Source organism: Myotis davidii, unplaced genomic scaffold (assembly GCF_000327345.1).
Source record: "Myotis davidii unplaced genomic scaffold, ASM32734v1 scaffold685, whole genome shotgun sequence".
In the NCBI taxonomy this organism is placed as follows: domain Eukaryota; kingdom Metazoa; phylum Chordata; class Mammalia; order Chiroptera; family Vespertilionidae; genus Myotis; species Myotis davidii.
This window is the reverse complement of record NW_006295823.1, coordinates 633755-647910: the sequence shown is the minus strand read 5'-3', so window position 1 is coordinate 647910 and position 14156 is coordinate 633755. Positions and strand designations below refer to the sequence as shown.

Genomic DNA, 14156 nt, shown 5'->3' with positions numbered 1-14156 from the left:
AGGCTCTTACCTTCCTTCTCTGCCATGAACTTTCATAACAACAAGAAGAAAACAGAAAAACACGCCCGGGAAAAAGCTGCCTGGAGGGAGTTTCCTTTGCCTAACGTTCCGTATCAACACGCAAACACGCGTGACGCGGGAACCTGCCCGCAGTCTCCGGCGTGACACACGGAGCTGCGTTCAAGGTTAAGTGTCCGATTGGTTCTCCGTAACCCAGACCCCCCGACCCCCAACCCTGGCGCCGCGGTCCGACCTGAGGAGTTGCTGGTGCTGTTGGAGGTGAGTGCGGGTGAGGCAGCCGGGCTGCTGAGTGCGGGGTTGGTGGTGGCTGCGGCCAGGACCACCGTGGTGCCTGCAGGAGAGGTGCTGGAGGGGGCTGTCACTGTCGGGGTACCTGCAATCAGAACGGCCATCAGCTCTGTCCCCCGGCCCTGCTGCCCCCCCAGGGGCCAGGCAGCCAGCGTGGCCAGGATGTGTGAGGCCGAGCCACACCACCAGCCACCCATCCCTCCTGTGGGCCCGCAAGAGACGCCTTCTGTCGAGCGAGGAGGCCCCGCGAGGCTCGGGAGGAACGGGCATCAGGGCTGGCAACTCGGAATCTAGGTGCTTCATCACCAGAGCCCACATTTTAAAGGAACCTGGCCCGGCCGGTGTGGCTCAGTGGTTGAGCGTCGACCTGTGAACTAGGAGGTCAGGGTTCGATTCCCGGTCAGGGCACAGGCCCGGGTTGCGGGCTCCATCCCCAGTGTGGGGCATGCAGGAGGCGGCCAGTCCATGAGTCTCTCTCCTCATCAATGTTTCTCTCTCCCTCTCCCTTCCTCTCTGACATCAATAAAAATATATTTAAAATAAAATAAAAAGTAACAGGACAGGAGCCCAGGGAAGGCTGGCTATAGATGCCTGCCATTTGGGCCGCTTCACCGGGAAGCTGCAACTTTACACTCCCCAGGGGTCCAACAAAGGGGAGACAGACAGTAAAGTGGGGGTGGGGGGGCGGAGAGACAGGGGCGGGACTAAGGAAGGTGCTCACTGTCAGTCACACCTGAGAACGAAGGTCATTGGCCACTGCAAGCTGGTGAGCACTGGGGACCCTCACATCCCTGAACAGACGCTCGCTCTCTTACCCTCTCTTACCCTCTTGGTTCCTCTTGGCACGCGTGGCTCACGGCTCACGCCTGGCCTCCTGGCACCCACCCACGTGGCCCACAGCCATGTGAACCCCACGCACAATGGGCTCAGGGCCTACAACCAGCCGGATGCTGAACGGGACCGTCTCCCACGGGGAAAGGGCATCCGGCCACTGGCTTGGCCTCTCGCTGCCCCGAAACCCCAGCTACGCTTAACCAGGACTGGACTCGGGGTGTCATTCCACCCAAATAAAGATCACGCGGTCCCCGTGGGCACAGCTCAGATCTTGAGAATCCCACCTCCGGCGACACCCATCGAGGAGAGGGCGCCCCACTGCGTCCGAGGCCACCTCCCCCCGAGCAGGCGGTGGCGTCCCTGCACCCCGTCCTTCAACACGGGCGGCTTTCACGCCTCGGCACGTGCCCCCACGTGAGAACCCGCCCACCTGCTGTGCCAGTGCCGCCCGGGGCCTGGGTGCGTGAGAGCGGGGGGGCCGTGCTGGGTGCCTGCGGGTCTGTGGAGGTAGGTCCTACGGGGAGAAAGGGACACATTCCATCAATCAGCGTCCCCCACACAGGGGGGCGGACACAGGCCAGGAGTGGGCACAGCGCCCACGGCTCCCATTGCCAACCCGATTCTGAACTGACCCAGCCTGCTAACCCCGTGTCTGCCCGCATGGAATTATTTTAGTTAATTTTTTAAGAAAGATACAAATGACCCGGCCGGTGTGGCTCAGTGGTTGAGTGTCAACCTAGGAGCCAGGAGGTCAGGGTTGGATTCCCGGTCAGGGCACAGGCCCAGGTTGTGGGCTCCATTCCCAGTGTGGGGTGTGCAGGAGGCGGCCGATCGATGAGTCTCTCTCATCATGGATGTCTCTCTCTCTCTCCCTCTCCCTTCCTCTCTCTTTAAAATCAATTAATAAAATTTTTTTAAAAAGATAAGTTCCCCTCCTCCCATCTCAGGTGACATGGGTGCCAACCTGCCACGTCCGTCTGACTGCCATTTTTCTGGGGGCCCTGGGGTGTCCCTACGGGAGAAGCCCCGGTTGTAGGCGTTGGCGTGGCCGTCGGGGGGCGGCTGCTCTCCGGCTCGGAGGTGCTTGCGGGTGAGAGTTGCGTGGTGCGGGCGGGTGAGTGGGAAGTTGTGGGCTGAGCCTCGGTCGTCCCTGTCGAGTTCGGAACTGTGATACCGTGGGAAAGGGAGGAGGAGAAAATCAACAGGTGAGCCAGGCCCCGAGACCTCCTCGCACGGGAGTTCACGACTTCCCCGTCCCCGGGCTGTGTAAGCAACACAGAGCCACGCGCGTGCCCGTGCCCACGCCACCTTACGAGACGAGGCTGACGCGTCTCAGAGCTTGACTCACCTTCTTCATTCGTACCGCCCGCCGCACGATTGATCAGGGAATCAATGGCGCATTTTCAATAACGGTAACACTGAAGGGGAGCGATTTCCTTTTCCCCCAATGCAACCTGATGTTCCTCTCTGATTTGGCACATAGTAGGTGCGCATTTATTTTTCCCCAAGTGCAACCTGAGGTTTCTCCGATTTTGCACACAGTAGGTGCGCAGTTATTTTCCCCAAATGCAACCTGAGGTTCCTCTCTCATTTGGCACACAGTAGGTGCGCATTTATTTTTCCCCAAATGCAACCTGAGGTTCCTCTCTCATTTGGCACATAGTAGGTGCGCAGTTATTTTTCCCCACATGCAACCTGAGGTTTCTCTCTCACTCGGCACATAGTAGGTGCGCATTTATTTTCAGCCGCTACGTGACTTAAATGGAACTTGTCCGAGGCTCAGGATGCTTGTCAAGACAAAATTCAGGTGCGACCGTCGAGTTTGGAAATAATTAGTACAAAATGCCCGGAAAAGTCTCAAAGTGTTTCTCTGGACGGAATCTATGCCTTACGTATGATTTTTGTTTCACAATTCTCTCTCATTTTCTCAGGGAAGTCCTTACCCTGTTTTTTAACTGTAACGCTTTGTGAGCGGACTCGATTTCTTGGGCGTGCTGACCTTTTAAAAGAGATTGGAACCCTGCCCCGAGTTTAGGAAAGGCTGTACTTTACACGCGATAATACATACAAATAGCCATGTGGGCGGGAGGTTCCCCAACGACCTATCTTCTGAGCAGGTGCGTGAGGAACAGGGGAACGTTCAGTTCCTGAAAGGGCGCCCTCACACAGGGATCCCACCGGGTAGTGACGGAAAAACTCTACCAGCGTTAAGTATATCAACTTGGCAACAACAAAATAAAATCAGCAAAATGGAAAGATGCCGTCTTACCAGGGGTAGCAGTAGTAGTAGTAGTAAGTTGGTCAGGTCCTGCAAAAAAGAAAAAAAAATACATCCTCAGAAAGTCTCAGACTTCATACATACATATGTAAGTATTAGTTAGATGTATACATATATGTTTCTATATGGACATGTGTATATATATATATATTTCATACATATAAAACCTCCGTCAGTTAACATTCACAAAATGGCAATTTTCAGCCCCTTTAACCCCAATGAAACCCCATCCCTTCTCTTAACGTTCTCTTGACAAAGCCCAAGTGTGTCAAAACTACACTCTATGTTTTTGAATCCTCAGGTAAAAGAAGAAACATAATAGGACAAAGGGAACTATTGGGATTCATCGCAAGCCTGGGAAAGACTTGGGCGAGTTTCTCCCCAACGCATCATTTATTTGGGGCGGGGGCCGGGAGGGGTGATGATTAGTTATTGAGTCCCTACTGTGCGCTAGACAGTGTGCCACCTTCTAGGGATGTCATATGACCAGGATGGAGCGATTCCCTGCCCCACATCAGCTCAGTTCAGTGTGGAATTTAGACCAACACCAACCATAAAAACGCCGGAGAGTAATTTAGGCACCAGGCCAGGGCGAGGAGGTTGGATTTCTCCGGAGGGACACGCGCGGTTGGGCTCTGGGACACGGAGGAGAAATCTGATGGTAGGTTTGATGGCAGAGAAGAAGGGAATGTGCCCCGTTGCCCATCCCGGCTCCGTCGCTACCTCCACAGACCACTGCGCTCAGTGGGTCTGGCTGACCCCCACCACACCACGTAGGGAGCGCTTTGTAAGAAGGAATGGAATCCGCCACGTCTTTACGATGGAAATGAGAACAAGGGGCCATGAGGATGCTGTTTCTTTTTCAACATCAGAGCTGTGACTATGAGAGGAAATGGACCAGAAGGGCTCCCGCCCCGTAGACACGGCGTCAGCCCACACGCCCTCAGTGCCTGCCTCCGGGATGCGAAGCGAATGCCAACTGGTTACAACGCGATGCATCATTATAAGGAAACAGGTGCCGTGACGTTATCTTAATCCACATTTTGAAAAGGAGGGTGAGAGAACAGGCTAGTTCGCTATCTGCATATCTCTATCTTTACCCATCTCTACCTTTACCCACATACCCATATATCTCTACCTGTACCCATATATCTCTATCCATATCTCCAGTTCTATCTCCAGTTACATCTATATTTCTGGCTGTCATGCCTTCATAGTCAACATTTCTCCACGCCTTCAAATCCCCTTCCTGGGGAAAACAATATATAAAGATAAATCCCATTTTTCTTTTTTCTGTGTTTACGGCGACTTCCCCTAAGGGCTTCTCCGACGAATATGCATTTTCTTTCACATGCATTTATCTCAGACCCCGACTCTGAATTCCTCCACCGAGCTATATCACAGCACTAGAGTCTATCCTACTTTTTATTTCGCTTTCTTCACAGAGTAAATCTCTCTCTCTCTCTCTCTCTCTCTCTCTCTCTCTCTCTCTCTCACACACACACACACACACACACACACACACACACCCCACATTTCAGTTTAGGACTTAAGGGTCTTGTTCTCATAGTTGCAAAATCTTTATCACAGTCACATCTGTTATGATACTGAGTCACACCATACAGACATATGCAAATTACAGAGGCACTCAACATTGCAGAAGCACCCTAAAATTATTATTATTTTTTTTATAAATGCGAGCCACTCCCAATGTGAAGCCGGCACCTGGAGGTAAGATTCAGGGGCTCTGGTAACGTGACACAAAATAGCAACTTGACTTCAATAAGCCATAGCCACTGAACTACATAGTTTTTTAAAAATTTAGTTGTTGTTTTTTTTTTTTTAATATAAAAAGTAACTGCAGGTCTCCAACGAGGAGCGTGAAGACCAGGCGTGCGATAATAAAGAGACGGCATCGTATCTCTAGCAGTATGAGCCGTATTGAACGCTCTCTGACCTTCTATAATTGCACGGAAAGATTTAATAACACAGAGCGCGGGAATAAAAAGACCAGGCGTGCGATAATAAAGAGACGGCATCCGTATCTCTAACAGTATGAGCCGTATTGAACGCCCTCTGACCTTCTATAATCGCACCGAAAGATTTAATGACACAGAGCGCGGGAATAACCTTGGTGTTTTTATATATTATCCTTCGGCAACTCTTCTAGGGACTTTAAAAAAAGAAAAGAACATGTGGCCCTAACCGGTTTGGCTCAGTGGATAGAGCGTCGGCCTGCGGACTGAAGGGTCCCGGGTTCGATTCCTGTCAAGGTGGTGGCGGGCACATCTCCAGTAGGGGGCGTGCAGGAGGCAGCTGATCGATGTTTCTCTCTCATCGATGTTGCTAACTCTCTATCCCTCTCCCTTCCTCTCTGTGAAAAAATCAATAACATATATTTAAAATTAAAAAAAAGCTATCTAAAAAAAAATATGTGCTGGGTTTTCATTTAGACCAAGGAATACCTAAACTACTCCAGTAGGTGGCGCCATCACACCAAAAATCCGTCAGTCATTCGCCAGCCCCTCTAGCTGTTGACAATTAGAATTGCCAGCAGAATTGATGAGGGCTGGGCAGTTACCGATGAAAATGCGGGTAACCGGGCGCCTGATCTGCAAACGCTGCGTTGTCCTGACACACGTCCGGGACTGAGCTCACCCCGCCCACTATGTTTCATTTACAGCTCGGAATGTTCCAGCACCTCTTAATTCAAAGCCACCTGGAAGGCAGGCCCCCGAGTCCCCATCACAGACTTCACCAAACATGGGGATTCCTCCCAGTGATGATGGCATTTCAAAAGATGCCCTCAGCCCCTCAATACCACCTTCCTGCCCCGCCCCGTCCAAGAGGGAAACAGAATGCTATTCCCAGCAGGTTTACACCTGTCGGGTTCGACAGGTCTAAGGAAAGCACGATTTCAGAGGGGTGGGGCGACTCAGATGAAATAAACGCAGGTTCTCAGCATCTCCCATGAAAAAATGTGGAAAGGGCCCTGGCCGGTGTGGCTCAGCGGATAGAGCGTCGGCCGGCGGACCGGAGGGTCCCGGGTTCGATTCCGGTCAAGGGCACGTGCCTCGGTTGCTGGTTCCTCCCGGGCCCCGGCCCTGGTGAGGTCGCGTGCAGGAGGCAACCCATCGATGTGTTTCTCTCACATCGATGTTTCTCTCTGTCTCTCCCTCTTCCTTCTGCTCTCCCTAAAAATCAGTGGGAAAATATTTTTGGGGGAGGGTTAAAAAAAATGCCAAAAGCAAATCAAGACAAAAATCGAGGGCCAGCTCAGAACAGATATGCACGGGTTTCCTTACTTAGAAGGCACATCAGAATCCAAGACATAGATCAAAGGAAATGGCCTGAACCGGTGTGGCTCAGTGGATAGAGCGTCGGCCTGCGGACTGAAGGGTCCCGGGTTCGATTCCGGTCAAGGGCATGTACCTGGGTTGTGGGCACATCCCCAGTAGGGGGTGTGCAGGAGGCGGCTGATCGATGTTTCTCTCTCATCAGTGTTTCTAACTCTCTATCCCTCTCCCTTCCTCTCTGTAAAAAAATCAATAAAATATATAAAAATAAATAAAAGGGATCCGCTTTTACGCACTCCGTAAACCTGATCGACGGTCCGCAGACAGCCGTCCCCACATGCCACATGCAGTGACTACGTATTCACGCAGTGAGTGCTCTGGGCAAGTGGCCAGCTCTTATCTGGGCTTCAGAAAGCCAGAGAACGGGTCTTCCCTCCCCCCCCTCCCGCACCCCCCGCTGGTTTATCAGTGAAATATGATAATAATACACTATTATAGCAGCGTTATCATGTACCCGGCAGATGCAAATCTCTCCCCTGCGGTTCTGCATGTAAACATCCCACCAGCCCATGCGGCGGCCACGCGTTTTCCTACTTCGTGGGGAATGACCGCGAGACTGAAACAGGTGGGTGCGCGGTGCAGTCACAGGCCCCGGACGCATTAGACGCAGAGGACAGGGTGTCCGATGACAATCCTCTACCTACTGTTTATGGGGAAAGCTTGGTTGTGTTGTTATCATGCCCGGGATCCCGCGGATATGACAGGCGATCGTTTCGGACACTTCGACGCGCATGGGAACAGCGCACGCTGCACCTGTGGACACGGCGTTCCTCTCGTAGACCCCATGGGCCGGAATGCCTTTCTGACTTTGTGCCATTTGGGAAGGAAGGCTTGTGATCTGCGAGCCTGCCGGTCACCACAGAATATCAGCGTCCTTTTTGGGGGTCTTGGCTCCTTATACACTAACTAGAGGCCCAGTGCATGAAATTTGTGCACTCGCAGGGGGTGGGGGGAGGGCGGCCCAGTGCATGAAATTCGTGCACTCGTGGGGGGTGGGGGGGGGCACGGTCCCTCAGTCTGGCCGGTGCCCTCTTGCAGTCTGGGGGCCATCAGTCGGACATCCTTAGCGTTGCCATGGAAGCAGGAGAGGCTCCCAGCACCGCCACTCTGCTCCCCAGCCGTGAGCCTGGCCTCTGGCTGAACAGAGCTCCCCCTGTGGGAGCGCACCGACCACCAGGGGGCAGCTCCTGCACTGAGCATCTGCCCCCTGGTGGTCAGTGCATGTCACAGCGACCGGTCGTTTCGCCATTCAGGCAATTTGCATATTGGCCTTTTATTATATAGGATGGGCATCCAAGGATCGCCAGACCGAGGCTGCAGATGAGAAAGGCAGAGACTGAGAGAGACAGAAGAGAAGCTGAGTCAGCCCAGAAGCAGGAGAAACCCAACTGGTCAGATATGCATCAAGCAGCGAAGCGTCTCGATTATATCCATCCCTGGAACGTGCGTGTTTGCGTGGCGCTCCCGTTCCTCCAGGGTAGAGAGTAAGGGCATAGGGAAAGGGCTACAACGAATCGCTGTGCCCGTGGCGAGTGGCTTTTCTCCTGCCTTCGGTGCGAAGAATAATATGTACGAAGGAATAACCAGCTACCGTGTGGACGGCGCTAGGCTAGCTAAGTCTACCTATGACGTGAGTCATTACAGAAACCCTGCAAAGGGGATACCTGGAGTCCACACATGAAGGCTCAGAAAAAAGGAAAGAAAAGGAAGGAAGGAAGGAAGGAGAGAGAGAAAGAGAGAGAGAGAGAGAAGGGAGAGAGAGAGAGAGAGAGAGAAAAAGAAAGAAAAGAAAGAAAGAAAGAAAGAAAGAAAGAAAGAAAGAAAGAAAGAAAGAAAGGAAGGAAGAAAGAAAGAAAGAAAAGGAAGGAAGGAAAGAAGAGCTTTGACCACGGTGCTCGCACAGGAGGGCTGTTTGCACAGCTCGGAGCTCGGCGGCCGGGCCTGCTCTGCGGTTTCCCCTCCTCCGGGCGCTTCTGTTTTCTTCTTCTGCGTCTTGACAGGAAAGGAAGAGGTGTGGCTCTTGAGGTTGAGCTCACAGGCGCTTCCACATGGTGCAAGGGTTGCCATGGCGCCAGCGCCCCAGTGCTACCTGGGGTGAAACCACAGTGTCTCCCGTTGAAGGTGACCCCGTCGTGTGAGACTCCGAGCTGCGTACCCAGAAACTGAATGTCGGGGTCGCTTGTGTGTGTGTTTTCTGTCTCAATGAAAGTGCGTTTCGGAGAGAAGGGCGCCTGGCAAGAGGGGGATTCGCTTCACTTTGGAAACTGTTCATTTTTAAAATATATATTTTTTTGTTGTTGTTGATTTCAGAGAGGAAGGGAGAGGGAGGGAGAGAGAGATAGAAGCATCCACGATGAGAGAGAATCATGGATCGGCTGCCTCCTGCACGCCCCCCAACTGGGGATGGAGCCCGCAACCCGGGCCTGTGCCCTTGACCAGGAATCAAACCTGGGACCCTTCATTCCGCAGGCTGACGCTCTATCCACTGAGCCAAATTGGCCAGGGCGGGACACAGTTCATTTTGAAAAGCCTGGGCCCATGGTATTTCCATGGAAAAAGGAAAGGAAGCCAATCTTGTCTCTAATAACATGGACAAGGAGCCCTCTCGTTGGCCGGCAAGGAAAGGGGGGTGATCGATGCCAACATGAAACTTGGAGACGACAGATAACAGAGGGAAAAGCAGGGAAAACGTGCTTGAGAATGGAGTTCGCGTTCCTTCGACCTCAAGATGATAAGACGGCCAGAGTCAAGGCCAGCCTACGTCCCCGTGGAGCAGACCCTTTTGTCACCACATATGGGCATGGCTCCCTCCCGGTAGGACATAGCGCCCCGGGTCCTTTGCAAGCGAATGTCCTGAGCTCAGCAAGCCGAGTGACTCCCCCAATATCACACTCCGGTTTCACAAAGAGAATTCTCTGAGCGCGGACACGTGGGACCATGTGCCCCCTTCCTACGTTACCACGTGACTATGCCCGGATGGTGACAACTTTCCACCTTGCATATGTCTCCCAATTGTCTTATTTCTTTCACGAAAAATAACCGTTTCCTGACACAGCAAATATTAGGATAGTCTATGAACCCCATAGAGTGTAAGCCCTGGGGAAGGGTCGCTGTGAAACAGGACAGTGTTTGGGAAGCATTTAGCCAGGAAGCACGGAGCGCTTCCTCGCGTGGGAGCCCGCTCAGAGGCGACCATCCCTGTCGTCATCGCCATCGCGAGCGTCACCTTTGACACTTGACCTGTGAACTCTGCGTGTTTCTGCCAGGCACCGGCGATAGAGTGACCCTCATACCCTACACAGTCTCCGGCTTATGGGAGATAAATGATAAATATTGGCGGTCTTCACCTTAACACTGGTGCCCGGGGTCGCCCAGGGTAACACAACTCTGAACAGCATCCTCCTGAAACTCATGGTAAGCGGTGACATGTGTCAGTCTCGTCGCATAAGATGGCATCACACTCCCCGCTGGCATGCTCACGTGCCTTCGCATCTTCACGCGTGTCTATGTCACGGCAACGAAGAGCAGAACACGAGACGACAGCCAGCAGGCGCCGGGCCCTGCACTGTCCCCAGCGTGGTGTGGGGTCCAGCTCAGCCAACAGGACCTTGTGCGGGGGAGAGCATATGGGTGACCTGCTTTAGGTAGAGACAGAATGACCCTACCAGTGTTTGGAGGGGGCGCCAGGAGGGTCAGGTGCTCACAGGACGCATAGCAGGTACGTTCAAGACCCGTCATCCCTCCGCCTGTCCACGTGGCGGCTGTCGACAGTCACAGCTTTCAAAGGGGAGTCCGGAATCCAGCCACAGCTACCACGATCTTGAGATGTTATGGGGGCGGGGAGTCATCTATCCGTTTCATCGGCGCACTCAATCGCCTTCCGTGTTGAATTGTGAGCTAGGGACGGGTCTCTATTCACCAGGATTTCTGCCTGTTTTTCTACAGTTACGCACTGTGCGCTGGGCCGGGAAGAGGAAACGCTGGGTCACTTTCCCAGATTCTCGTTTCCAGTGGGCCCCTCAGTGGGAGCGTGCTTGTCTCGTTGGATGCTGTGCTTTCTCATGTTCCCTTCGAACTTCCCCTCGTCCCTTGGACGGCTTTGAGGAGACCTTATCGCAAGCAGAGCTCATCTCTGTCCGCGACTGCTGTTTTCCTGGCCAGGGACACAGATTGGAAGCGGGACATGGCCGGCGACAGCAAGGCGAGCGCGCATGGCGGTTGGGAGTGTCTGTAAGGAAATCGGTGATCGTGGGCATCCGTGGAAGGGGAGCTATACGTGAATTTCACAGAGAGGTCGACGCAGGACAGGGAGGAGAAACCACTCCCTGTGCCAATATAGCGGAGTGGACACTACGACCTTAGGACTCACAGATCTCCGCTCTGAAGATTAAGGGACACATTATTGGTGATCGTATTGCAAATGACCTAGTCCTAAAAAAGAGTTGGTTTGAATCATAAAGTTCTCACCCTATGTGTGGCTCAGTGGGTAGAGCACCAGCCTGCACACTGAAGGGTCCCAGGTTCAATTCCAGTCAAGGGCACATGCCTGGGTTTTGGGCTCGATCCCCAGTAGGGGGGGGGGGGGGGGGCGTGCAGCAGCCAGCCGATCCATGATTCTCTCTCATCCTTGATGTTTCTATCTCTTTCTCCCTCTTCCTTCCTCTCTGAGATCAATAAAAAATATGTTAAAAAAAAAATGATAATAAAGTTCTCCAGAAAATTACCCCAGGATTAGCATCTGTGCTCAAAGAAGAGCTCCAGAATCCCATTTGTAAGTCGGACACGCCCAAATTCTAAGACATTCTACCAAATATCTGACCAGGCAGTCACTCTTCTAAAGTTTCCTGATTGTGAAAACCAAGGAAAGACTTTAAAAATCTGTCCCCAACCAGAGGAGACGAAGGAGACGTGAGGGATTATCCCACGTGGCAGCTGGGATGAGCTCCTGTCACAGAAAAAATAACCTTGGAGGGTGGGCTGGGGACCTCGGAATGGGTGTTCCTCCGTTTGGGCCAATGCACCGCGGTCAACATCAACATGAGAGGAAGCTGAGACTCAGGGGAATGGGAAGGGGCGTGGCCGCTGCTGTCGATCTGAAATTATTCCCCCATGAAAGGTTATTTTTAAAAATCTAGTATTTATAGCTCAGAGGAAGATGAAGTCGCTTTTCTTTCATTTCCAAACTAGAGGCCCGGTGCACGAACTTCGTGCAAGGGGCTCGGCCCTCGCAGCCCCGGCTTCATCCGGAAGGTTGTCTGGACGGTCGTCTGGAAGGTCATCCGGACGGTCGTTCCGCCGTTCCGTCTGATGAATGCATTAGCTCTTATTATCTAGGATAGAATATTTTGGGGATGGGGCCCCGCTCCTAGCTGCTCTGACCGATGTTTGCAATCCTCAGGATGAGATGGTGCAGATCATCATGACTCAGGAGACAATGCCAGAGACATTGTGGGTCCTGCCTCCGGAATCATAACATGTCATGATTGGGAGAGTTGGGGGTGGGACAAAGCTTTCTTAACCATCACACCATCCATGATATTTTTAAAAAATACATTTTTATTGATTTCAGAGAGGGAGGGAGAGGGAGAGAAACATCAATGATGAGAGAGAGAGAGAGAGTCATGGATCAGCTGCCTCCTGCACGCCCCCTATGGGCGATGGAGCCCACAACCTGGGCATGTGGCCCGACCGGGAATTAAACCGTGACCTCCTGGTTCATAGGTTGACACCCAACCCCTGAGCCACGCCGGCGGGGCTGTGCATATGTTGCTATAAAATTCACCCCCCACTGTGTCTTCAACTTTGATCCGAGCACCTGCAATGCTCTTCCCACCAACACCCAGGTGGCCGACACACCATGTCTGATCTTTGCCCAGCGTCCCTGGAAGGCCATGCGACCCCTCCATCGGCCAGTCTCCCACGGTGATGACGGCGCGTTGATGGCTGTCTCCTGCCCTCAGCGGGGGGCGATCCTCCACATCCCTGTATCATTTTCCGACCTCCCCTCGCTCACTCTGCAAACAAGTAGGCCGCCGCCCTCTCCCCTGTGTATGTTCATTACCACACTCTCTCCTTCCGTGTCAGCCCCAAGTGCCCATCATACGGAGACTACGTATCCGAGCCTTAGGGTTTAGATTCTATCGACCACCTGAAAATCTCTCCGAGCACTGCAGCCTCCACCGACGTGTTTTTCCACGTTTCTGTGGCCTGTTGGGAACTGCTGGGTTCTTGCGTGGGTCCGTGTCTCGCCCCATGAGTGGAGAAAACGGGTTTTGCTGTGCTCTCTCCCCAGAGGGGCCACTCCCTGCTTTGCGGTCCGTACGCGCTCAGTAACCGCCGGCATGTGTGAGCGAGTGAGTGAGTGAATGAGTGAACATCCCTACCCTTCGCTGTCCATCAACAGCGCAACCACACCAACATCTCGGCTTTCCAACGCAATTTGGCCAGAGATATTGGCATCTTGCATCACCACGTCTATTATGAGATAGAATTATTCCCGTCTGAGGCAGGCGTACGGGGTCCCTTTGATCTCTGTACACGGGGGAGCCTGTCAGATCAAATGGCCTCATACAAACTCAACCCCACAAAGTGCCGACCAGCCATGGCAACCGGCAGGCGCCGTCCATGCTCCGAAGCTTTTCATACTCCCAGCCTCGCTTCTCTGTCTTTGCCGGAGAGGCCGGGAGGCTAGAATATGTGCTTTCTCAGCGCCTCCCGCCCTCCCCCTAAAGCAACCGGTGGCCGTAGGCTGTGTTTCTGGCCAACGAGGGCAGGCAGAGTCTCTGGGGAAGGCTTCCATCCCAAATAAAACAAGTCAAAGGTCGCCAGAGAAACAAAAGTCCCTTGCCACTTGGCCCTTCCTTCTCCTCTCGCTGGAATAGAGGTGAAAGGGCTGGATCGCTGCAGCCTCAAAGGGATGCGAGAGCGCAAGCGTGACCAACGCCAGAAGAATCGGGTGGAAGGGGTGGGCCTCAGTGCTGGCCAGTCAGGGACTGCCTCCCCCAAGTCTCTAGCGTGTAGCTCCTCCTCTTTTTTTACAACATATTTTTATTGATGTCAGAGAGGAAGAGAGAGGGAGAGAGAGAGATAGAAGCATCCATGATGAGAGAACCATGGATCGGCTGCCACCTGCACGCCCCCTACGGGGGATGGAGCCCACAACCCGGGCACGTGCCCTGACCGGGAATCGAACCGTGACCTCCTGGCTCTTAGGTGGACGCTCAACCCCTGAGCCACGCCGGCCGGGCTATTTGGCCCATTTTGATGTCAAAACATGCTCATCGCATCTCTAGTGAATAATGAAATGCATCCCTTGTGAAACAGGATATTCAAATGGTTTATGAAACTGCCCCAAAAGGCTGCAGGGAAGTCCCCAATGT

The 14156-nt window shown here is 53.1% G+C and overlaps 1 protein-coding gene and 1 long non-coding RNA gene across 2 annotated transcripts in view; both read right to left on the bottom strand.

Moving 5' to 3' along the window:
- PTPRC (protein tyrosine phosphatase, receptor type C) overlaps positions 1-1829 on the bottom strand; it is a 32062-nt gene extending 30233 nt beyond the window's left edge. Inside the window, 2 exon segments of the mRNA XM_015568444.1 lie at positions 254-394; positions 1574-1829. Coding sequence (XP_015423930.1) covers positions 254-394; positions 1574-1805 — 373 coding nt within the window. The 5' untranslated portion in view covers positions 1806-1829.
- Positions 1830-2808: 979 nt separating this feature from the next.
- The window catches only part of LOC102755208, a 46765-nt gene continuing 35417 nt past the window's right edge, over positions 2809-14156 (bottom strand). Inside the window, exon 4 of the long non-coding RNA XR_001515057.1 lies at positions 2809-3451. This is a non-coding gene — a long non-coding RNA (uncharacterized LOC102755208). The remainder of the gene's footprint in view (positions 3452-14156) is intronic.